The sequence below is a fragment of the Coccinella septempunctata genome, chromosome 2 (assembly GCF_907165205.1).
Source record: "Coccinella septempunctata chromosome 2, icCocSept1.1, whole genome shotgun sequence".
Taxonomy (NCBI): domain Eukaryota; kingdom Metazoa; phylum Arthropoda; class Insecta; order Coleoptera; family Coccinellidae; genus Coccinella; species Coccinella septempunctata.
Window position 1 is genome coordinate 20,565,250 of NC_058190.1, and position 23,991 is coordinate 20,589,240.

The 23,991-nt window shown below is 36.1% G+C and overlaps 2 protein-coding genes across 4 annotated transcripts in view; one reads left to right on the forward strand and one right to left on the reverse strand.

Moving 5' to 3' along the window:
• Positions 1-23,991, forward strand: part of LOC123306460 (nephrin-like) — a 907,827-nt gene that overhangs the window by 374,527 nt on the left and 509,309 nt on the right. The window lies entirely within an intron of this gene.
• On the reverse strand, positions 14,135-17,659 carry LOC123306461. 2 transcript variants are annotated; one of them, XM_044888480.1, is made up of 3 exons: positions 17,627-17,659; positions 16,753-17,572; positions 14,135-14,256 (listed from the first exon to the last, which is right to left on the reverse strand). In XM_044888480.1, the coding sequence occupies exons 1-2, from the start codon at positions 17,649-17,651 to the stop codon at positions 16,785-16,787; spliced, it is 813 nt and encodes a 270-aa protein (XP_044744415.1). In that variant the 5' UTR covers positions 17,652-17,659; the 3' UTR covers positions 14,135-14,256; positions 16,753-16,784. The 2 variants fall into 2 exon arrangements, with proteins under 2 accessions (XP_044744415.1, XP_044744414.1); XM_044888479.1 differs by lacking the exon at positions 14,135-14,256 and having other exon boundaries at positions 15,539-17,572.

Below are 23,991 nucleotides of genomic sequence, written 5' to 3' on the forward strand. Positions count from 1 at the left end.
TGATTGTGAGGTGTCAAATTTGACACCTTATAAATTTTCTATGTTCTTAACGGAATGATATTTATGCGGCCCATCGAACAATTCCAGAAGTCCATAGAGGGCATATTCTAGTTTTGACATTTTGAGTAAATCACATTGATATCGTTCCCTATAATATCTGTTAGCCTAGTTGCACACACACCGATTTTGGACGGCCGATTTTATATCGGTCGTCCAAATTCCAATAGTGAACCACGTGTAGGAACGGGACCTTGCACATACGCTGACGATCGGTGACGGTAAAATGCCGGTGAGAAAGCGTCCAATACCGGCAATACCGGGATGTAGTGGCGTACGTGACTAAGTACACGTTTGTACAAGCACCGATTGTTTACCATTGAACTCAAGAAGGAGTTCTTTCTTGAGTTTAATGTTTTTTACCGACCATTTCAGTGGACTTTAGTTGGCTGATCGTTTGGACGGTAAAAATCCGGTTAGTGTGCTGGCAACTGCTACCGATAAAATATCGGCCGATTTTATTCCGGGCCGTCCAAAATCGGTGTGTGTGCAACTAGGCTTAAAGAATGTGTGGAGCTGGTGGAAGCTGTAGTTGAAGTACTTAGATATAGTAATTACTCTCTAACCATCATAATTTTTCTGCAAACAATTCATCTCTTCTAAATTCACGTTCAAACACAAGGATGGAGCAGAAATTCAAGCATTAAAGGAAGGAGACACATACAAGTATCTAGGCATAAAACAGGCAAGAAAAATCAATCAGAGCCAGATGAAGAAAGAATTAACGGAGGAGTTCACCCGAAGATTGAGAAGGATAATAAGAACTGGCCTCAACAGCAAGAATCTGATAAAAGCGATTAACACCTACGCTTGCTCGGCGCTGAGCTATTCATTCGGTATCATTCCTTGGACGACCACCGATTTAGCAGCTTTACAGAGAAAAATAAGGACGATGTTGACTGAACACAATAAACATAACCCCAAAAGCTCAATAGAACGGACAGAGCTGCCACGACATCTTGGGGGTAGAGCAATTGTTGATTTGTCTAACCGTATGTCCCAGGAAATTGAAGGACTTCGAAAATATTTCTTGAGCAAGGCTGCTTCGTCAGAACTCCATCGAGTAGTTTGTGCTGCTGATAGTTCTACACCGTTAAAGCTACAACGGTAGCTTCACCGTTGTTCGAAGATTCCTACTGAGCGAATGAGAAATGCCTTGTTCTTAAGGAACCGGCATCATCATGGCCAAACCCTACAAAGGTGCAGAACAAAAAAAAAAAAATATATATATATTGATTTAAATTAAGGGTGTTTCGACTATTTTTCAGGGCAAAATTCCAATGAGAGTCAAATTGTATTAAAGCTCTATATATTTCGTCAACTATATATATATATATATATATATATTTGTTATTCCTTGTGCCCAATTTCTTGAATGTGCCTCTACATGATTGATCTTACCTCATGTTATTCAGTATTCTTATTGCTTTTTTCTGTAATACAAATAAAGACTTCATGTTTCCGGATCCATAGAAGATTATGCTAAATCTCAGTGTGGCTTCTATTGTTGCGTGATACACCATCTTCAAGTTGCGTTGACAAATGTATTTCGATGTTATTCTAAAACCATAAATTGCTGTCTGAATTTTTGTACAAATATTTGTAATATGCTCTTTCCAGTCCAGATGATTATCTATGTGAACTCCTAAAAAGTTTGTATGCTTCACAAGTTGGTACCTGTTTATTTTGATTCAGTGTTATGGAATTAAGTTCTTCCTACTGCTTGGAGTGAATAGTACGATTTTGGTTTTTTCTTTGTTCAAAAGGAGGTTGTTACTTTTGAACCATTCATTAGTTTCTGACATTTTACTGTCACATAAGTTCCTCAAATCTGGATATAAATCCTCTATAATACGTAGGTTGGTAACGTCTGCATAGTTAATTACTGTTATTTTATTATTTTCACTGTCATAGCTTACTGCGTAGTCATTGATATATATTATAAAAAATATTGGTCCAGCAATGCTTCCTTGTGGAATACCCAAAAGCAGTTCCTCCATATTTGATCTTACAACTTCTTCTTCCACTTCCATTTCCACCATCTGTTTTCTTATTGTGAAATATGACCTCACCCTCTGCAAGGCAGGTCATCTAATTCCATATCTTTCCAGTTTCCCCAATAGTTTTTCACTGTCCAGGCAGTCATATGCCTTGGTTAGGTCAAGAAAAATTCCAATAGCTAGGTCTCCAGTTTCAAATGCTTCAACTATTTTATTAATGAATTGGTACACTGCTGTCTTTGTCGATTTTCCTTTTGTATAATATAACCATGTTGATTATCTCTGAGTATTTCATTTCTCAATAGAAACTCCATTAATTGAGTACAGTATATCATCTCGAATATCTTGGAGAAGCTTAGCAGGATACTTATAGTTATTAAAGTCTTTATATCGCCCTTTTTATGTATTGGTTTCTCATTTGCAATTTTTAATTTATCAGGGAAAATACCATGTTTGAGAGAGTTATTGATGATATGGCTCAAAGGTTCAATTATTTCTTCTGCTGTTTGCTTAATTATATGATTTGATATTTCGTCATATCCACTGGAGAGTTTATTCTTTAAAGATTTTATAACCTCTTTGATTTCTGATGGGGAGATTTTCTTTAAACGGATGGATTTATCTAATTTTTCAAATTTTTCATCATTATTAGTGTTCATAATGCTTTCTGTTGAAGTTATACCTGCCTCTATGAAGTGTTTATTCATTTCATTTGCAATATTTTGTGGATCTCTATCTACTTCAACTTTTCTCTGCTTCACATTTTTGATAGAGTTCACCAATGTCCACACAGTTTTGCATTTATTGTCAGAATTTTCAATTAGCTTTCCATATTTTTTCATCTTTTGTTGCTTCAGTAATTTGTCATATTGGATTTTGGACAGCTTCTTGGATGTGTTGAGTCGAGGAGGTGTTAAGGCGGAAACACATTTACAACTTGTATAAAATTTGAACACGGAAACATTTATTGCTGCATTCAAAAGATTTTTTTTGAGGAGAAATTTGCCTTCACAGATATTTTGCGATAACGGAACCATCTTCAAGGAAACTCGAAGAAAATTTGAAGAACTTTATAAATTGTTGATATCCAAAACATCTTAAGGAGGTCGAAAATTACGCTGCTCGCGTTGGAGTAAAATTCAATTTTATTCACCTGTTTTGGCGGCCTCTGGGAAGCTGGAGTAAGAAGTGTCAAATTTAATCTGAAAAGAGTAGTCGGAGATTGCGCTCTGACTTATGAAGAACTCAATACCTTTCTAGTTCAAATAGAGGCCATATTGAATTCAAGACCTCTTTGTCAAATCAGATTTCAGTTATTTCAGTTCTTCACATTTTCTCACTGGAGCAGCACTGATTGCATTACCTGAATATGACTCATCTGAAGTACCGCAAAATAAGTTAAAATTTTGGAGACTGTGTTCCAAGATGCGTCAGACTTTTTGGGATCATTGGCGTAAACAGTATCTTTTACAATCACAAAATAGACCTAAATGGAAGGAAGCACTTCCAAATATTGAAACGGGTAGAGGAGAGTGCCCTTATATCGCACCCTTTTTTTGAATGCCTCATATCTTTGAAGGAAATTATTTCAGAGCTCTGACTATGAGCTAACAATATATGTGATTATCAATAAAACAACAAATTGTATCAAAAGTTTATTTGAAAAAACATAAATCAACTGTATTTATGAAAAACAAATAGTTAGTAAATAATAGGACACATTTGGGTGGACGATATTAGGACGCCTCATTCAGTCAAACAGAAGTCACATACAAACTTCCTCTGCCTTTCCGAATTGGAGCATTCTTCATGCCCCCATTTCAAACACTGGCAACATCTAATCCATTTTTCACCTTTTGAGTCTTCTGAGAACGGGGTGCGATATTAGGGCACACTACACTTCAAAGATTAGAATGGTGAAAACATAATTTATATCAACTTCTGATATTATTCTGTGCGCTCTAAATACAATTCGGAGCTTATAAATACAATAATTGCTTAACTCGAAACATTTTACTCACCTGTTTTGCATAAAACTAAATGAATTGCGGACACTCTGAAAAACTCCGTATAGCTGAATTCACGTTTTTCTACCCTATTGCCCTCTAGTTGTTCGTAGCCATATTATACTTTGAATACACTCTTAAGCTACCTTCTATAGCATAAAAATCACAAAGAATTTTACTCCAAAATATAAGGTTGAAAATAAATCGATGGTGCGATATTAGGCACCTGTGCGGTATTCAGGTACCTACTCTTCTCTATGCTAGTTCTATTGAAAGAAGATAATGTTTCTCCCCTTCATTGGCACATGGGCCGCATTTCAAAAGTTAAACCGGGTAAGGATGATCGAGTAAGGGTTGTTGAAGTTATCATGAACAATAAAACTTATAAAAGATCTATTTTCAAGATTGCCATACTCACTATCTACAACTGACTCTTTCTTGCCGGATTCTCTTCAACGGTGCTTTGGTTCCAATTTTTTATATTAGCATTATATAAGTGTTATTATTTCTCTGTTTCGGCAGTTATATTCAAAATAATAATTATGTACTTTCTTTAGTTTGGCTTTAACAGTGATGGTGTTTGTATTAACGCTAATCACACCCCTCACAATCTTTAGAAACCGATGCCACATATCATCCATACCATCACATGATGCTCGTATGTCCAACGAACGAGCTTAGCTTTTACTCTGAATGGGTCAACGTAACGTGGACTTAGTTGAGCTGAGAAGAATTTAGATTAATTTGATAATTTTTTACCTACTATAGTAACCAATCAAATTACTTAATTCAGAGTCATGTGTCGTGTGTGATTTCATCCAGTCACCTATGGATTACACGAATAATACCCTACATGTGGTGTTTTCAGTTTGCTGACAAAGAGGATCATCAAGGTTTTGATTGAAAATTAATTAAACGTCAAACTGACAACTGGTTTAAAAATGTCGCGAAGATTTGGTAATGTATCGTCAGATGCAACTAATGATAATTCATCTAGTAATATACCAAAAAATACAACCAAATCAAAAAAATATGTATGGAAAATATTTCTCGAGTTTTGTGAGAATAGGAACTGAATGCTGAAACGAGTTTTTCTAATTTGGCTAATATATTGAAAGATTATGCAGGAAATATGAGAAAAATTGACGGAACTGAATATAGAGAAGCGACTCTAAAAACAATAGGGTACTCTAACGATTTGTCAAAATCAGCTGACCGTTCGTTGCCGTGGGGCACACAAAGCTTTTTATTATCACTGTAAAGAGGCATTTCTGAGAAAGTTTTAGTCTAATCACTTTAATCTAACGTTGGAAACAACATTTATTCCAAAAACATGCACAAAACACAATACTTCACTGAAACAGCATGCGAATCAATAGAGGGAAAAGCTTGTGTGCCCCACGGCAACGAACGCTTAGCTGGATTTTGACAAATCGTAAAGCTGCATTCACAATCAATTCGCGGGCCGAAGTGCACTTCGGCACGAAATTCACCATTCGCAATAATCTTGGAACCAAATACTCAAATGAATCAAAAATGTAACTGATCAAAACATAAGCATCAGCATCATCTATAGCCGGCACGAAATTCCTTGCCGAAGTGATAGTTTGCAACTTGCGAGAAATTTTGTCTTCAATTTCATTGTGAATGGTAACGGAGAACGCCATCTGCTAAGCTTCCGTGCCGAAGTGCACTTCGGCCCGTGAATTGATTGTGAATGTAGCTTTAGAGTTCCCTATATGGAATACTATGAGTATGATACTCCATAAAAATATTTCAATGACTTCGAAATTGTGTTCGACCCGTTTACCAGTGTGATATTAAAAAATGCTCGAGACACAGAAATGCAAAACGTAAATATTACAGCAGGGTCCAAACAAGCGAGAATGCAGTTCAGCAAATTTGATTTCGGGTGCTTTGGCTACAATTATTGGATTAAGGGATGAAAGTATACCAAAAGTTTTTCAGAAAATTTTCACCATACAGTAGCTGTTGAGTTAGCTCGGCGAGGTGGTAAACTAGCTGATTGCCTCAGAGATTATTTCAAGATTGAGAAAAATAATGATGGAACGCCAACCAGCAGAATTGAATACAATCCGATATTCAATAAAACATGCCTAGGAGGATCGCAAATTTGTACAAATAGTAAGTGGTTTGTTCCCAATATTGCAAACGAAAGTGTATGCCCTGTTCGGTTGTTCCATGAATTATTATCCAAAAGAGGGAAAAATATTACTTCCAGTCGCCTTTTCCGAATCGTTGCTGGAAAAAATATGAAAGTGACACATGGTTTGACAATATTCCGGTAGGCAAGAACACAATTAGTATGTGGATCAAATCATCCGCATAAGCTATTGGTTCGGAAACTATATGTGTAAAAAGATATCCAAACATTCGAACAGATCAACTGCAGTTAGCCATTTGGTGAATACAGGAATTTCTGAACAGCAATTAATAAAAATAAGTGGACATAGCAGTTCTTATTCAATAAAACCGCACTCAAATATTGACCAAGAACGCCACCGTGAAATAATCAACACCATGCGAGGAATTTCTTCTACAGTGGAAATAAACAATCCGTCAAATTCAGGAAAAACTCCTTTCAATTTAACATTTACCAAATGCACTTTTTATATCTCTAGTTTTTTTTTTAATTAAATTGAATAAATATTAAAAGTCAGATCAACAATCAATTTTTTGAAATCTACAAAATAAAAAATTATCTTATCGAATAACCCTAGGGCCTTGATAAATCCTCAAATTTTTTTTCATAGAGAATCCTTCAAGCGTGTTGCTTAACCCTCTAATACCCAATTCCGCCTTGAGACTGGTTGCATATAAGTGGATACAAAATTATTCCCTGTGAGCAGTTTAGTTCAACTGCCCATGTCCGCCTTCAGTATAGGTTCATTTTGTGAGAACAGGTGTTAATGTAAATCAGTAAACTATTTGCTAAAAAAAGATGTAGATTATACATGAGCTAACTTGAAACTATACGGAAATAATTTTAAAAAAGAAAAAAAACTTGGGCATTAGAGGGTTAAGGATAACAGCCGGAGGCCGAAGGCAGAGCAACACGCTTTCAGCATTTTCTATGACAAAATTATCTCGGTAGTATCAAAGGCCCTAGGGGTATTACTACTGGTAAGGTATGATTTTTATGCAAAACGATATCTTCAACCTTAAATTCCATTGAACTTCTTCGAAGATTATCTATAACTCTTTTCAGTTGTCCTATAAGGTTTTCATGGTTTATCCTTAGTATAAAGATGTTGAAAGTGACCGGAGCGTTTAAGATTTAAAGTTTCTCGAACAATATGAATATCTTTTTCCGAAACCTCTATATCGTGAAGATCCCCACGAATAATATAATCCCGACCGAAATTAATAAAATATGGGGATATCCAGTCACTTCATGCACCAAAGTACGTATTGCGCAACTTGCCTATGGAAGATATCAATCCCATTTTCTATGATTGTCCTGCATATAGCAAGATAGAGAGGTATTCACGACTCTATTGACCCTTTCTACAGGATTGTGTTGAGGATGCTATAAAGCATTAAACAGTACCTTTTTTGTATATTTAGTCCACAAATCGGTGAAATGCTTCCCTCTGAATTGACTACCATTGTCTGAAATGATATGCTTTGGTACACCAAACAAAAGAATTTCAACATTCTCGATATGTTCACAGATTTTCATCGCATTCGAAGATCCTAAGGTCAACACGAAGTTAAAAAAGTAATCACTTACAATCAAGATGAAATTGTAGCCTTTTGTGGAACGTGACAAAGGACCCATTAAATCGACACTTATCATTTGAAAAGGTTCAGTTATTTTGTTATTTTGGGCCGAGTACCCAAAAGACCATCAGCTGGTGCTTTTTGAACTGACTTATACCCGATACATATTTTACATTTCTTCACAAAAATTTTTATACCCGAACGCATTTTTGGCCAGTAGTATCTTTCACACATTTTTTTAAAGTTTTAAAAACACCAGGGTAACCACTTGTCGGAATACAATGCTTGAATGATAGAGGAGCGATGTTCCTTAGGTACAACAAGTTTCCAACTAGAATTATTGTCATCTAATAATTCCGGAAAATTGCATTTCACATGTTTGAAAAGTTTATTATTTTCTACCCTCCACTGTGGAAATTTTAAAGGGCTTTCAACTATCTTTGATTTCATTGGCAAATACTATTTATCCTTAACCATTTCAAAATCGGAATCTGGAAGTGTTCGATTGACTCAATACTTTCTACAACTGGAACCGAGCGAGAAGAAAGATCAGGAACAACATGATTTTTGCCTTTGCGATGCACAATCTTGAAATCAAACCGTTGCAGTCGTACAGCCCATCTACAAAGTCGACCCTTTGGTTCTTTAAGATTGTGAAGCCATATCAACGAATGATGATCCGTTATAACCGTAGAAATCATATTATAATAATAATAATAATAATAATAATGTTTATTCATCTATAAACATGGTTTACGTTACAGAGATCATACCAGATATAGTATAATCTGTGTGTAACTATTAATTATAACTTAATTTAATTCTACAATATATAATTTCAAACATAAATAAATCTTTCCTAACATTCACTTCACTGTGAAGGCCCTCCTGGCTCTTATTCAAAAGTCCAAACCGGGTTTTACGTTGCTCAAATTGGTGAAATTATCCTGTCATAATCGGTGAGTAGTTTGTCCTAATCGGTGAGTATATTTGTCCTAATCGGTGAGAATGTTTCGTCATAATCGGTGAGTATTTGGTATTATAGTTGGATGTTCTGATGTATTTTGTTTCATTCATTGAATTTATTAATTAAATCATTTGCTTCTCTTATGTTCAACTGAACTAGCCATTCCCTGGTTGTCCTCTTAAATTTCTTATAATTTCTAATTTTTTTCAACTGAATTGGGATCACTGCATATACTTTAGAAACAAGGAATTGAGCTGATCTCTGTCCTATTCGCTTAAAACATTTTGAGGTATAGTAGGTTCTATCTTTATTTCTTGTTTCGTATTCATAATCTACGTTATTTAATGGTATCTTTCCCTTGAACACGCTTACGGCCATTTTTAGAATGAATAATTTCCTGATGTTGAGTATTTTGGATTTTTGGAATAGAGGCTCACTAGGGTATGTTATTCTTTTACTATATATTATTCTTAGTATCCATTTTTGAACTTTATTCAGACTTTCTAAATGACAATCGTAAATTCCGCCCCATCCCACTATCCCGTAACCAATTAGTGTTTCAACAAGAGCATTGTAGATCATTATCAAATACTTTTCTTGCATGCAGACTTTTTTTAAAGCTTTGAATTTATAAATTATTCCTCTCAATTTTCTGGTCAAGTTTTCCACATGTTTATCCCATCTCAAATGACAATCAATTATCACACCAAGGTAATTTGCACTTTTTGCTGCTGGTATACTTGTATTTGTGTCTATGTCGATGTTTCCATACTTTGGCAAGCCACTCTCATATGATGCAAACGGAACATATTTTGTTTTATCCACATTCAGAGTAAGTTTATTATACTGCAACCAATTTTTCACTAGCATAAAGTTGTTCTTCGTTTTACTCTTCAGTTCATCCCAGGAGTTTGCTTGAAATATGATCACGGTGTCGTCTGCAAAACCGATAATATTTCCGTTGCAGGGAACCTTAAACAAGTCGTTAATATATATTAGAAATAAGAGTGGCCCCAACACCGTACCCTGCGGAACACCGTAAGTGACACACTTCTCTTCGCTTCTTTTTCCATCGATCTCAACAACTTGTTTACGATTCGATAGGTAACTCTTTAATAACTCATGAATCTTACCCCGGAATCCGCATCTATCAAGTTTATCCAACAGAATTTCATGTGAGACGGTATCAAATGCTTTAGCAAGATCTACGAAGATGCAAAGAGAAGGAATTTGTTTGTCTAGATATTCATAAATATTGGTTGTTAATTTTCTGATAGCATCCTCAGTAGATCTACCGCTCATGAATCCATACTGGTTTTCATGTATTATTTTATTTTCGAGAAGGAATTGCATCATGCGTTTGTATATTATTTTTTCCATTATTTTCGCAAAGTTGGATATCAATGAGATGGGTCTATAATTGACCATTTCAAGCTTATCTCCGTTCTTGTATAAGGGTTTGATAACTCCCAACTTCAATATGTCCGGAAAACATCCAGTGACGAAACAATGGTTTATGATATGTGTTAAGGGTTCCGAAATTTCCTTTTTTATTTCAATAAGGATCTCGGTCCTAATACCGTCGTGCCCAGGAGCTTTTCTTTCCTTTAACGTTTCCATTATCGTTTCTATTTCAAATCTGTCTGTGGGAGATAAAAAAAATGTTTTCCCTTGAATAGGGTTATTTTCCGCTGGGTGTTCAACATTTTCAATATTACTCGCATATACTTGCCCTATGGTACTATAGTGTTGGTTGAATGCATTGGCTATAATATTTTTGTTTTCAGTAATTTCTCCATGGATTCTAATGCATTTTATCGATGTTTCCTTCCTGGATTCACCGCAGACAGTCTTGACCTGGTCCCATACAATTTTGGATTCTGAGTTTTTAGTTTCAGCAATTTTTTTTATGTATTCCATTTTAGCAATTTTAATTCTCTTCTGTATTTCATTTTTCAATTTAGAATACTGATTTTTCAATATTTCGTTGTTGGGGTCATTTTTTAGTTTCAAATAGAGTTTATTTTTTTCATTTATCAATTTTATCAAAGAATCTGTGATCCATAATTTCCGTTGAATGTTTTTATTTTTTATTGTTTTCTTATGTGTGTTTTTTTCAATATAATTTGTAATGATCTGAATAAATGAATTGGTCATCATATTTGCGTCATTTCCTTGATAAATCTCACACCAATTTTCCCTCTCGAGATCACTCCTCAACTTTTTATAGTTAATATAGCTTTTTATTTTTGGTTTATCTCTTCCTTTTGATTTGTTTACTGATACATTCAAGGAAATCATCGTTGGGAAATGATCTGTTATTAAGTGATGTATTATGCAAGCATTACATCTATCATATATATCATCTTGCGTACATGTTCTTTTTATAAATATGTGGTCTAGGCAGCTCTTACTGCTAGGGCGTGTAGGTTTATTTATAACCGATATAAAACCTGTTGAATACATGATATTCTTATAGTCTTCCACAAAATTTTCTTGGGACATAAGGTTAATATTTATATCTCCTATGAGTATATGCTGTTTTGCATTTATTTGTTCTAGATATCTACTGAGATTCAAATTGAACGTATGTACGCATGTTTTTGGAGACCTATATATCGCTGTTAATTTAATATTCTCCTTATTTGAACATTCAATATCTATATCCATGCATTTAATTTCCCCTAGCTCAATTATTTTATAGTGGAAAGATATACCATGCTTCACATATACCAAGACACCATCGTTTTGGTTGTAATCGCCTTCATTGTAGGCCATGCTATAACCAACAATTCCATACATATTTATATTTTGTATCTGGAAAGTCTCAGTGAGGACAATGATATCAAAAGTAGTCTGAACAGACTCCAGAAACAAAACAAATTCATCATAATTTGCTGAGATACTTCTTACATTCATATGAAATATACTGAGACTTTCCATGAAGCTATAATCTTTAATATGTTCTAAGTTAGTTATTATTTTTGTATCATACGCAAGGCTGTCGTAATCCTTAATGAAACGATTCATGATGAAAACCCACAAATGTGCAATTGTGTCGAAGTGAAAATAAACTATTTATTACTTATATGTTGTATCGTCTATTTAGAGGAGTTATATTGATATATATTGGCATAAAGACATAGGTGTATGATAAATTATTTTAAATTAATTATCTTTTTCTGTTGTGGATCTATGCCTTAGCATATACTTCCTGTTGGGTGCTTCAGATGGTATCAACAATTTTACGAAACTGGTATTCTCTTTTTTTTTCGACGGCTCAGGCGCAGAGTTCATCAGTGCAGAACCCTCTACTCCTTTGCCACCACTGTACTCTGAGGATGCAGTATCCGATGTAGTAATTCGTTCTTCAGTCCTTTCTTCGCGTTCTAGGTCTGTCAGGTCATATACTCCTCGACCTATCACCAATTTATTACCTTTGATAAAGGTTCTCTCTGTCGAATCCTTTCTAGCTTTTAGCAAAAAGGACCTTAGTTTCTTGTTTTCCTGGCGTTGTTGAGGTGTCAAGTCATGAGCAACTGACACAGCAGTACCCCTCAGATTCTTAGTATGATCGAATATATATTTTTTTGTTTGATAAGAAACGAACTCTACCTTGATAGGACTATTTGGAAGATCCCCCAACTTGTAACAATCATTAATTTCTGATGTCTCAACTCGAGTTTTCAATAATCGGTTTAATTCAGTGCTGATATATTTCGATGTTAATTTAGAATTCGTTTCAAGACCAAAAATGATTATATTTTTCTTTTTCTGTAGGCGCTCCGTCTTCTCTAACCTGTTCTTCAACTTTTCATTCTCTGTTTCCAGTTCTTCGTTCCTCTTTTTCAATGATTGGATCTCTAACAATAACTTCGTTTCAGTGGCGGATATGTAATCCTTAACCTCCTCCTTACCGTCCCTTATCTCGTCTAAAATCTGTCTCAGTGTAATCTCCTCGACCTGTTGGTTGGTCATTTTAATCTTAGTTGTGATGTTGTGAACAATTCCTCTATTGTATGGTTTATTTATTTTTGATTATGGTGTACGTATCCCAAATAGCGTAACCAAGTGAAAACTGAGCATGTATAATGAAAGGCTCAAAGGAATAAAACACAAAGGACACACGCTTCACTCCACTGAGACCGACCAGGGAGACTTTATTTTATAAACATAGACAGGAAGGTCCAGGTCAAGTCAGGTGAACCCACGAAGGAAAATAAACAAAGGTGAGGAATGTGTCTATGAATCACGTGTTGCATGGAATTCCCCAAAATACCTAATCGTTATCTGCACTCCTCATATGTTCACAGATGACGGCATGCAGAATTTGAACTCTTGGTTATCTTACAAGCGTAATACGTAAAAAAATTCAATAATTGTTTCCCAACAATCAAGCACAACCCTCACTCACGGTTTCTCCCAACCGCTGCAGAGCCTTTTTCCACACAAAGAACAACAAAGAACTAACAAATCTCGACCGAAATTGGAGAACACCTACACCGTGGCGAATGTCTCACACATATGATATATATTATTACTCTAGAATGCTAATCCAGTAGTAAGAAATGCGGCAAAAAATTGACAGTGGTCGTTAATACGAATGCGCATCATTAGTTTATTTTCTAGCAGAACGTTGCCGAGCTTCTGAATATTCTGTCGATCGAATCTTATGAAGAGGGGACAATTCATGTAACGAAGGTATGTCGGACAACAACGCGTTTTCTTTCAGTCATTTGATTTTTCACTGTTGCACGATCTGCTCGGAGGTAAGGAGTTTTAAGTCGCATTTTCTGAAATGTACTTGTGTATTTGTCTATCATATTAAAAATAATAAATGCAAACAAAAAATTCAAAACTTCAATGAATTATCGAGTTCCACTGATAGCGAATTCCATTGATGGTATATAGTAGTATTGCACTAGATCAGGATATTTCAAAATTGTTACACGGAGTTTATAATATGCACTCAATGTTTAGGTACCTGCTCATCTAATGGAATCTGCGATAATATCGAATTGCATTGGTGATATTATAGTATAGTATAGTATAGTATAGTATAGTATATTCAGTATAATGTTACAAAAAAAAATGTTGCAAAAAATACTGATCTTAATTCATACAATCAAGATTGTAGAATTCGTCACACAAACAATAAACAAAAAGACACTGAATAAAAGTAAGTGTATATGAGTCACACAATCAAACAAAATTTGACACACGGAAACAATCAACTTTGACATCAATGGCAAGATACTCTTCTATGGTATAAAAACACTGTTCAATAAGGAACCTCTTCACTGATTTAGTGAACAACTTCTCGGGCAAGGCTCTGATCTCTTGCGGCAGCTTATTGTATAATTTAGGTCCCCAGACGTCAATATAAATGGTATTTCCAGATAGCCGATGGAAGCCAATACACAACTTGTCCCTATTTCTTGTATTGTATCCAGACGAGCTCACTGAGAAGTTTTCGATATGTCTGTGAACATAATTTAGACAGGTGAGTATATATAATCCCGGCAAGGTAAGTATCCCCTCGGTTACAAAAAAACCCCTACAACTCTCCCTAGACCCTGCGCCTACAAGCGCCCGTACAGCCCTCTTCTGTTGCAGGAATATTTCCTTCGCGTGCGAGGAATTGCCCCAAAACATAATTGCGTATGAAATTACGCTATGAAAGAAGGAGAAATAGACGATTCTAGCTGACAGGTGAGTTGAATTCCTTTTCATGTGTCTTATGGCAAATATTGCCCCGTTTAGCTTCTTCTTCATCCCCTCAATATGCTCCTTCCAGTTGAGCCTTGAATCAAGGAGCACTCCGAGAAAACTCAGTGTGGCCAGATCTTCTGACTTAGAAAAACATATTCGTTGCGTTTTCTCGGTATTCATGACCAAACGATTCGCCGTGAACCAGGCCTCCACCTCCTTCATCCGCCTCTCCAATTCAAATTCCAACGACAGTTGAGAGTCACCACGCAGTATGAAGGAGCTGTCATCAGCAAACATTCGCACACCAAGGAGTCCCAAGTCATTTATGAAGATGAGGAACAGGAGAGGGCCCAAAATTGACCCCTGAGGTACACCCATTCTTATGTTGGTACTAGTCGACCATCGTTTCTCCCAGTAGACTCTCTGTGTTCTACCACTTAAGTAGCTCTTAATCAAATCCAATGTCACACCTCTTACGCCGTAGTGCTGCAGTTTATTCAATAATATAGTATGGTCTACAAGATCGAAAGCTTTGGTGAGATCGCAGCAAATAAGCTGACATAGTTGGTGATTTTCTGAGGCGTCCACTATTTGATCAAGGATTTCCTTCAATGCAGTTGTAACAGATCTGTGTTTTCGAAATCCATGTTGTTTAGCCGTAAATAAATTGTTACCCTCAAAATATCCCTGTAATCGGTCCTTGATGCATCTCTCAAAAATCTTCGATAAAACGGGAAGTATTGCAATGGGTCTATAGTTTTGACAACAATTCGGACACTTTCCTTTGAATACAGGAACAATCTTCGCTCGTTTCATCTTGTCCGGAAATTCGCAACACATTTATTCAACACCATCTGCAATGGATCGCTAATCTCCTCTGCCAGTTGCTTTATCAGACATGTTGGTATCCCATATACATCCATGGTCGTCTTATGCTTCAGGGAGTTAATAATCTTAACCACTTCCTGAGATGTTATAGGGTTGAAGAAAAATGAACCACTAGATCTGACTGTTGACTCCTTCAAATAGTGGCCTGCAGATTTTTCTGCCCGTGGCAAGTTCTCCGATAGCTCTTCGCCAATCCTCGAAAAGTATTCACTGATACTCTCCACTTTCAATCGACCCCCAGGATCCTGTCTCCTCTTTGACCTTACGTTTTCATTTATTATCCTCCATATAACCTTCGTTTTATTTTCTGCCCTAGATACCATGTTTTCCATTGTTTCTCTTTTATGATTTTCGAGCCTTTCAAAAAATTGCTTTTTTTTTCTTCTGTATAGTTCATATATAGTATCTTCTCTTCTTAGCATAGCCTGTAGGGCCAGAATTTCCAACTCATTTTTTGCATTTTTCAGATCCGACGGTATTGAATTTTTAGCCTTACACTTCTTCACCAGCTTTCTCTGAATAGGACAAAAGGACTCTATCATTACAACAAGGTTATCGTGGAAGGAGGTGTACGCTTCTTGCGCTGACTTTCCCGACAACAAACTCTCCCAGTCAAATTCCCTTATCGCTCTTCTCAACTTCCGAATACATTTTTTTCCCATGTTTCGTTTATAAATGTGTTCCTGTCGTTTGTGGTTCTCATCTTCATGCATGTAAGTGAATATCTGAGCCCTGTGGTCCGAGAAATGTAGCTCCTCTGTTTCGGTTGTGGTGTCGTTTTCACTCAAGTTTGTCATGATATTGTCTATGCACTTTGATGATGTTTTAGTCGTCCTCGATGGTTCTGTAGTTGTGATTCGTAATCCGAATGTTTCTATGAGGTCCAGCAATCTGTTTTTTTCTGTGCTATCCCCTCTGAAATCAACATTAAAATCTCCTGCCACAACAACCCTAAAGTCCTTCAACTGGCATAATTCCTGGAGAGCGTCAGAAAATATATCCAAAAAAACCCCAAAATCGCCATCAGGCACCCTGTACACAGCCAATAATAAAATATTTTTTTCAGGATATCTAACAGCAACCATTTCTGTGACCTTCTCAACGGACATTTCCCTGATGGACTGAATATCCTCAGTCGGAACGCCATTCCTGACGAGAACCATCACCCCACCTCGCCTATAGGATGTTCTACATAAAGCAGAGGCAACAACATATCCACTAACATTAAGATATTTCAGGGATTCAGTCGTCAGAAAATGCTCTGTGATACAAATTGCATCACATTTTTTAACCTCAGAAACAATACCTAACAATGTGATCTTTCTTCTTATTCCCTGTATATTCTGATTCAATACTATGAACTTTGCTTTTCTCTTACCTGAGTTGTTTCTACGAGCCTCGTCTTTGTCACTAGTTCGACCATTGCGCTCTGTTGGAGCCTCGAAAGAAATACCTCCGGAGCGTCACATTCTCAGGCCATTTATCCCCGGCATAAACGTCACTTAATAAACTGATATCAGCTCCGATCTTAAACGATATACTCTTCGCATCATCCCTTTTAGGCAGCTGTTCCACGACGAAGTCATCTCTCCCAAAGGTCTTCTTAAGATGATCCAATATTTGTTCCCTATTTGTATTCATGTTAACTCTACCCAGATGTAACCAGCATAATTTTGGAATTCCGGTGAAATCTTCTGAATTTCGATTTTGCCCAACTGTGATGCTCATCGGACGTTCCAATTTCTTGATTATTTTCTCCTCTGTGTTAGGTTGTAGTTTGGGGTCAATCTTCACCGAGGGAGGCGGGAACTTGACAACTTCATTTTTCCTGCCATTGTCTGACACACTCACCGACGTGGCAACATCAGATTTTTGACTTTTTCCGTTAGCCCTAGAAAAATTTGTCATAGTGGCAACGTCGGTATTTCCCTGGTGCAAGGTCATTTTCCTGGGTTTGTTTTGGTTTGATGTTAAATTGGAAATAAGTAATTGTTGGTTTTCCACCGACCTTTCTAACTCACTCAGTAGCCTTTTCGAGTAGCCTAATTCAATTTTTGCACATTTGAGTTCATTTTTCAGTTCACGGAACTCGTCGTTTAATTTCAGGTTATCCCGTGAAGTATTGTCTTCTGGATCACCCAAGTTGGTTGCACTAGAGTTAATATGGTTTTTCAGCTCCTCGCTTACATTGAGATCGACTGGAATGTATTTGCTGATTATTATTTCGATTAAAATATCCTTTTTAAGTTTACTCAATTCGCCAACGAATGCTTCCATCAACGCCATGTTGCCAGAATTAAGTTTAGATCTTCTGGAATTTTTGTTGTGAGTTTCAAATATTTAGTAAGCACCAGTTGTTACCATGGAATTCGCTATAAAACTCCAATCTACAGCCAATTCACGGTTTGGTCAAACAATCAATGAACACTCAATAAAAGCTCTACCGACAAATTTAGATTTGCACTCGACACACCTTACCTCCGAGATCCTGATATATTTTCATTGAAACCTGCAACATCATTGTACTGATTTTCTAAGAAGGCATATATAAACACAATTAGTCATCCATGCATGTGTTCAATACCGAAAAGAAGACCTGTATGAATCGAAAAATAAGTTCTTTTACCGAATGAAATATGTTTATTTCTCATTTATACCAAATAAACAATTCGACTGAGGTAGGAAAGTCTAGGCAACGTTCGAGTTGAAATAAACTAATGTCGCGCATTCGCTTTAACGACAACTGTCCAGAATGATATGAGAACTATAATTATTACGTTACATTTTTTCATTTCTAATCACGCCTGTGGAGAGCTGAGGGGAAACAAGAATAAATGTTAACTCAAAAAATGTATCTATCAAATTTCAAAAGTTATATTGAAAACACCCATCATCATTCACTGTCAATGATGTTTGAAAAATGGTTCATAAAATGCACTTCAAATTCAGGAAATTAATAGACGAAATGAAGCAGAGAAATGTCATTTGCCGCATTCACTTACGCCCCCTTGAAACAAAGATTTGACACCTGTCAATGTTAAAAATTCGATTACTCAAAAACTGTACATAGGATCGACTTCAAATTTGAAAATGATATCGACAAGCCGCAGCAAAAAAAAAGTGCATTTTATTGCATCTACTTACACCCCCTAGAAGCCAAGATTTGACACCGTCCAATATAAAAAATTCGATTACTCAAAAACTGAACATAGGATAGACTTCAAATTGTGAATTGATATCGACAAGCTGCAGCAAAAAAAAAAGTGCATTTTATTGCACCCACTTACACTCCATAGAAGCAAAGATTTGACAACTTGCTATGATAAAAATTCGGTTACTCAAAAACTGTATGAAGGATCGAATTCAAATTTTTTTCACCAGTCCGTTTTTTTATTTCTTCAGACAATCGATCATCATAATCATGTGGAAGGAACTGTTTCTTTAAAGACAAGCATATATAATCCCAAGAATGAAATTTCTTCTTATTTGCCCCGAACCACGTTGATGCAGAATCACGAAATAGATCAGGAGCTAATTCGAATAGTTCCAGCTTTCCCACGTGCCTAGGCAATTCTTCTACACGTTCAAGAAATGCCGAAACAGACATATCTTTGCCATCACCTGGAAATTTGAGATTCCCTTAAGTTACAGGAATTGATTTACGATGTTCAGCATAATCACAGCGATTGCTCGATTGTACAATATTCTTTGATGTTGAATTATGTATTGCCGCCATATCTTCGTCTTCCGAAGCAACATTAAACATAGTCGCGTGAAGGATACTTGGATCTTGATTTTGCAAAATTTTAAAGCGCTGCTTCAATGTAGGCATCAATTTTCACGCTTGAGATAAAAGATCACTTCTTATTTTAATTTTTGGTGCATCGGTTAGATTAGTCCTATCAATTCTTTTTATTACTACAAGCCCAATATTCGATGAAATTTTCTTAGATGGACCGCTTCTATCATCACCATTGAAAATCTTACTCAAGATTGCGATTTATTTCATTTTGTTCCCTATACAATTTCAAATCCCTCGTCGCAATCACGAGAATAAACCGGATGAGTTAATGAATGTCCAGATCGTTCCAACTTCAAAACATTCCAAAGGCACATTCGCATACTTTCCACCGTACCAACAACTTCATTTCATACTCAGTTCATATTCGAGTTCATCTTTCGAAAGTCTATGACAATCCCAATTGGAGTCCATAATGCTTCGATAATTTCAGAATTGTTTCAAATAATGAGATGAAATCTAAAAAATTGAGAACTATCATAAGATAGGCCATAATAATATGGCCGTATGGCGTATGCAACTCAAAGATAAAACACAGTAATGTATTATGTATTGGGAAACTCAGTGAAAAAGTCCAACTAAAAAAATTCAATGAGGCGAACAAGAGCAGGAAACAAACTCAAATTATCAAATATTTCAGACGGTAAATATTTCACCTAATTATTCAAAATATCATTTTTTGATGGAGATTCGTGTAATTTAAACAGAACTTGGCTCAACACGAGAACAATGGACCATACATACAGGGTTGGGATAAAGTTTGGCACCAAATTAATATATTTAAAACGGAACGGACGGTAATTATTTCTTTTTTCTATAGATTTTCATAAAAAATACGTCATGAAAAGCAAAAAGAGTTATCTAATACAAAGTATTTCGTTTTATTGCTCACTATTGAAACAAATAACAACGATTTATTTTTTTGAATGGATTTTTTCTCCAATGTACAAAAAGACTGAATTTCTTCTTTTTACAGATAATTTTTACATGGAACCCGATATGGACAGATCCGAAACAAGGTGCACTTTCAGAATCTGCAGAAATATACAGGGTGTCCCATTTAAATAAAAAAAAAGTTTTGTCATTTCCGGTTAAACCGGAAGTATCTCATTAATGAAAATATGCTCATCAGATGCATTGTGGTCCATTACACTCAGCTGCCAAATTTCAAAAATATCGACGGTTTTGTTTTAAAGATATTAATTTGGTGCCAAACTTTATCCCAACCCTGTATATAAAAATGATGGAGATCGAATAGAGAGTCTAAAGAAATAAAAGAGATGCCCCATGTTGGGTGCCAATTAATTAGGTATGTTACGTTTAATGTTTTTTTATTTCTTGAAAAATATCAATTTTGATCATATCGAAGTTAAAATTTGTAAAAGACTCTAATTAAATAACTTACTTCATTTTGGTACTTTTGGAACTGTTGAACACTATAGTGAAAGTACAAGTTCAAAAGTTAATTTTTTTATAACTATCTGGCACCCCCATTTTTCAAGAAATCTACACCCTTCTTCACTCAGAGCAAAGTCACGAGCCTTTGAGAGTCGTGAGAATTTGAAAAGCCTAAGATTCAAATGGGTTTTTATCCGGATGAGAACTAGGAAGACGCTGAGAGACTTCTTTCTGTACAGCATCTTGCGCACTAATGTATATAATGCATCAATAACATCAGAGTGTTTTATGTACATTCGATTTCGGCCCGCATTCCACCACATTATTCTTTTTGTTTGACGTGGAAACTCGTGGCATAGAAATGTGAAATATATTTCGTGCCCATCATTTCATCAATCATCTAATCGCTGTTGAAAAAAATTCCCTTGTATTCGAAAAAGGCATTCCGAAGAGTAGGAACAACGGAAATACGAATAAAGGGGTGTCATTTTTCATCCAAATGCGGATACATTTTAACAGACGTGAATCCAAACAATATGGATCCACAATATGATGTAAGAGTTGGGCTGAAAACTTCGTAGGCTAGCTTAAAGAAATTTTTTTTTTGTAAAATTTGATTTTATGATTCAATATAGTTACCATCGAGGGCGATACAACGATTGTGCAATTTTGCGAGACCAGTTGTCTTTAGCTTCAAAATAGGCGTCAGTTTCGGTGATAACCTCAAGATATGGAGAATACGGTGAATGCGGAAGCAATTCGAAGCTCAATTCATGCAATTTTGCCATAGCTTCCTTTGATTTTTGACAAGGTGCATTGTCTTAATGAAAAAGCATTTTCTTTTTCTTCAAAAGAAGCAGTTTTTTCGCGATTTCGTCTTTCAAACTGTTCAGTAACGCTACGTAATAGTCACTGTTTATGGTTTTTTCTTTTTAAAGATTGTTGATTAATATTATACCATACGCATCCCAAAATACTGATGCCACAACCTTTCCAGTCGACTTCTGCATCTTTCTACGCTTTGGAGCTGGCCGTCTATTGGACTATTGTGAAATGATGGAGCCATGTTTCATCCATTATCACACATCGACGTAAAAATTCGGGTTTATTACGATGGAACAGCTCCAAACACTGCTCAGAATCATCAATACGTTGTTCTTATTGGTCGATTGTGAGCCCACACGGCACCCATTTTGCACAGAGGTTTCGCATACCCAAATATTCATTCACGATATGTCCAACACGTTCTTTCGTTATCTTTAGGACCTCTTCTATATCAATCAATTTCACTTTATGGTTATCGGAAATTATTTTGTGGACTTTTTCTTATGTTTTCATCGGTAACAGCCCCTATAGGGCGTCCTCTGCATTTATCTGCTCTGTGCTCATTTCGCCTCATTTAAATTTAGCGAAACACTTCTCAACGTCTGATTTTCCTGGGGCAGAGTTCATATAACTAAGCTTTGGCTTCAACAGTTTTTTTTTTCGTCGAAACCATCAGTGCTTCACAAACATACGATATTCCTTTTTGTCAATTTTTTTCTCAAGCTAAGAATAGTTGCTTCACTCAGAATGCTTTAACTCACAGAATAATAGTACGACAGCTGTCAAATTTATGAACGTGTTTTTTGAAAGTTAGGGCTAACTAAAAATCATATGCATGTATGTGTCAGCCTACGAACTTTTTAGCCCACTCGTTAGGTAAGAGAAGTATCCCATTTTCCAGGTTTATATTCAACTGTGATCTGGTGAAAGATGTTTCAATTACAGCATTCAGGAAAACATAGTTTTTGAAGAAGAAATTGAATATTCCATATCAAACAATCTCGTCCTTGCTTATAACTAGAGGAAAGGGGATCTTGGCTTCAGGACGGCTAATGGGGTGAATAATACACTCACTCCAAACTGTCGACGTTTCGATCCTGTTTGGGATCTTCTTCAGGACTAAAAATATTTATTGAAATTTTGGACAAATTGAACAATCTGCTTACAATAACACAATCAAACAACACACAAAATTCTTCAGAAAACGACTCACATTCAGGTGGAATTCTTTGCTTTTTTCTTTTTGTTTTTTCTAATTAACTCACACACACACATATTCAACTCACCAATTAGGTCAAGTGTATTACGATGTGGCTAAATTTGTTCAATATCATTGGAGCATACAAATATTATATTCCGTCAAATCTATTATTTTATGTAGGAACGTATGTGGTGGCTCTCTTAGCTCGGCAAATATGGTACTGGTTGCCGGTCGCCGGTGTCTTGCTTTTCCCAAACATGTTACGGTGTATCTCCCCCAACTCTGATTTATTTTTTATCAATTTCTCGCAATAAATTGTTATAAATTAGACTCAATTTTTGAGTATCTGTACGAACATTAACTGTTTCATGTATGGAAATGTGTACCATTTCACTAATACATCTTCTGTGATAGTTACTTTCTTTATCCAAAATTTTTACCTCATCGAAGTCAAAATTATGATTTTTTTGGAAGTGGTGTAAGGCTAGCGCGGTTTTTTCGTTTTTAACTCTATTATTTTCTTTGCAGTCATATTTATGCTGACGTATACGATTTTTCAGGTATCGTTTCTATCAGACAAGTAGCTGTTGAACAATTCCAGTTGACAATCGCGTATACCACAAAAAGAGAGCTTCATTAAAAGACGTTCATGATTTACGCTGTCATGTGAATGCGAGACCTGCGAACGTGTGTGGGTTGCTCCGTGGTTTTACTTTCGTAGAAGTGATTGATTTTCAGTCAATCTGGTCTCTTTGATGCTGTTAGAATCAGTCTACCCATTTCGCAAGTATAACTCTCTTTCTTTGCGAACTTACTAATATTATATTACTGTATTTGTTTACATTTCTTTAAGTTTAATTTCCCGAGACGCGTGACCTTGAGCCCGACAGTTTCCACTTTCTAAGCACGGTCGTCGCTCGACACAAATTATTAAGGCAATCATCCACTATCCGACTTGTGCTTCTAGTCCGAATAACGACAGACTGGCACCTTGCCGACGGGTGTGATATTTTATCCCCACACTCACCTTATCCTTTTCCTTGCCGAGGTCTTCCATTTCTGTACAAGTCCTTCTTATAGACCCAAGAAGGTGAAAAGTCTTCTTTGTTTTCCATCCTATTTAGTCTGATTTTGAACCTGTTTGCGCATACACGATGCTGAGCTCCTGTGCAGTTTGTAACAAGTCTTTTTCGACTGCTGCTCTTATGTTCCCATGTTCAAAATGCGGAAAGATGTTCCATCTTTCAGGAAAGAAACGAAAAATGGTCTTGTTCCGCCTGTACCTCTAGTGAGAGGTTGCTGCGGAGTTCCTCTGCAGGCCAGCGCCCGATATCGCCATCCGTTAATGCTCTGCCAGAAAAACGACAGTTGCGAAGTAACTCGGCTAGTCAGCG

Excerpts from the sequence above, each read along its gene's own strand:
- LOC123306461 (XM_044888480.1), bottom strand. The coding sequence starts at position 17,651 with ATGGAAGCATTCGTTGGCGAATTGA. Across the intron at positions 17,573-17,626 it reads AGCATTCGTTGGCGAATTGA|TCGATCTCAATGTAAGCGAG; the intron begins GTAAACTTAAAA and ends AATACATTCCAG.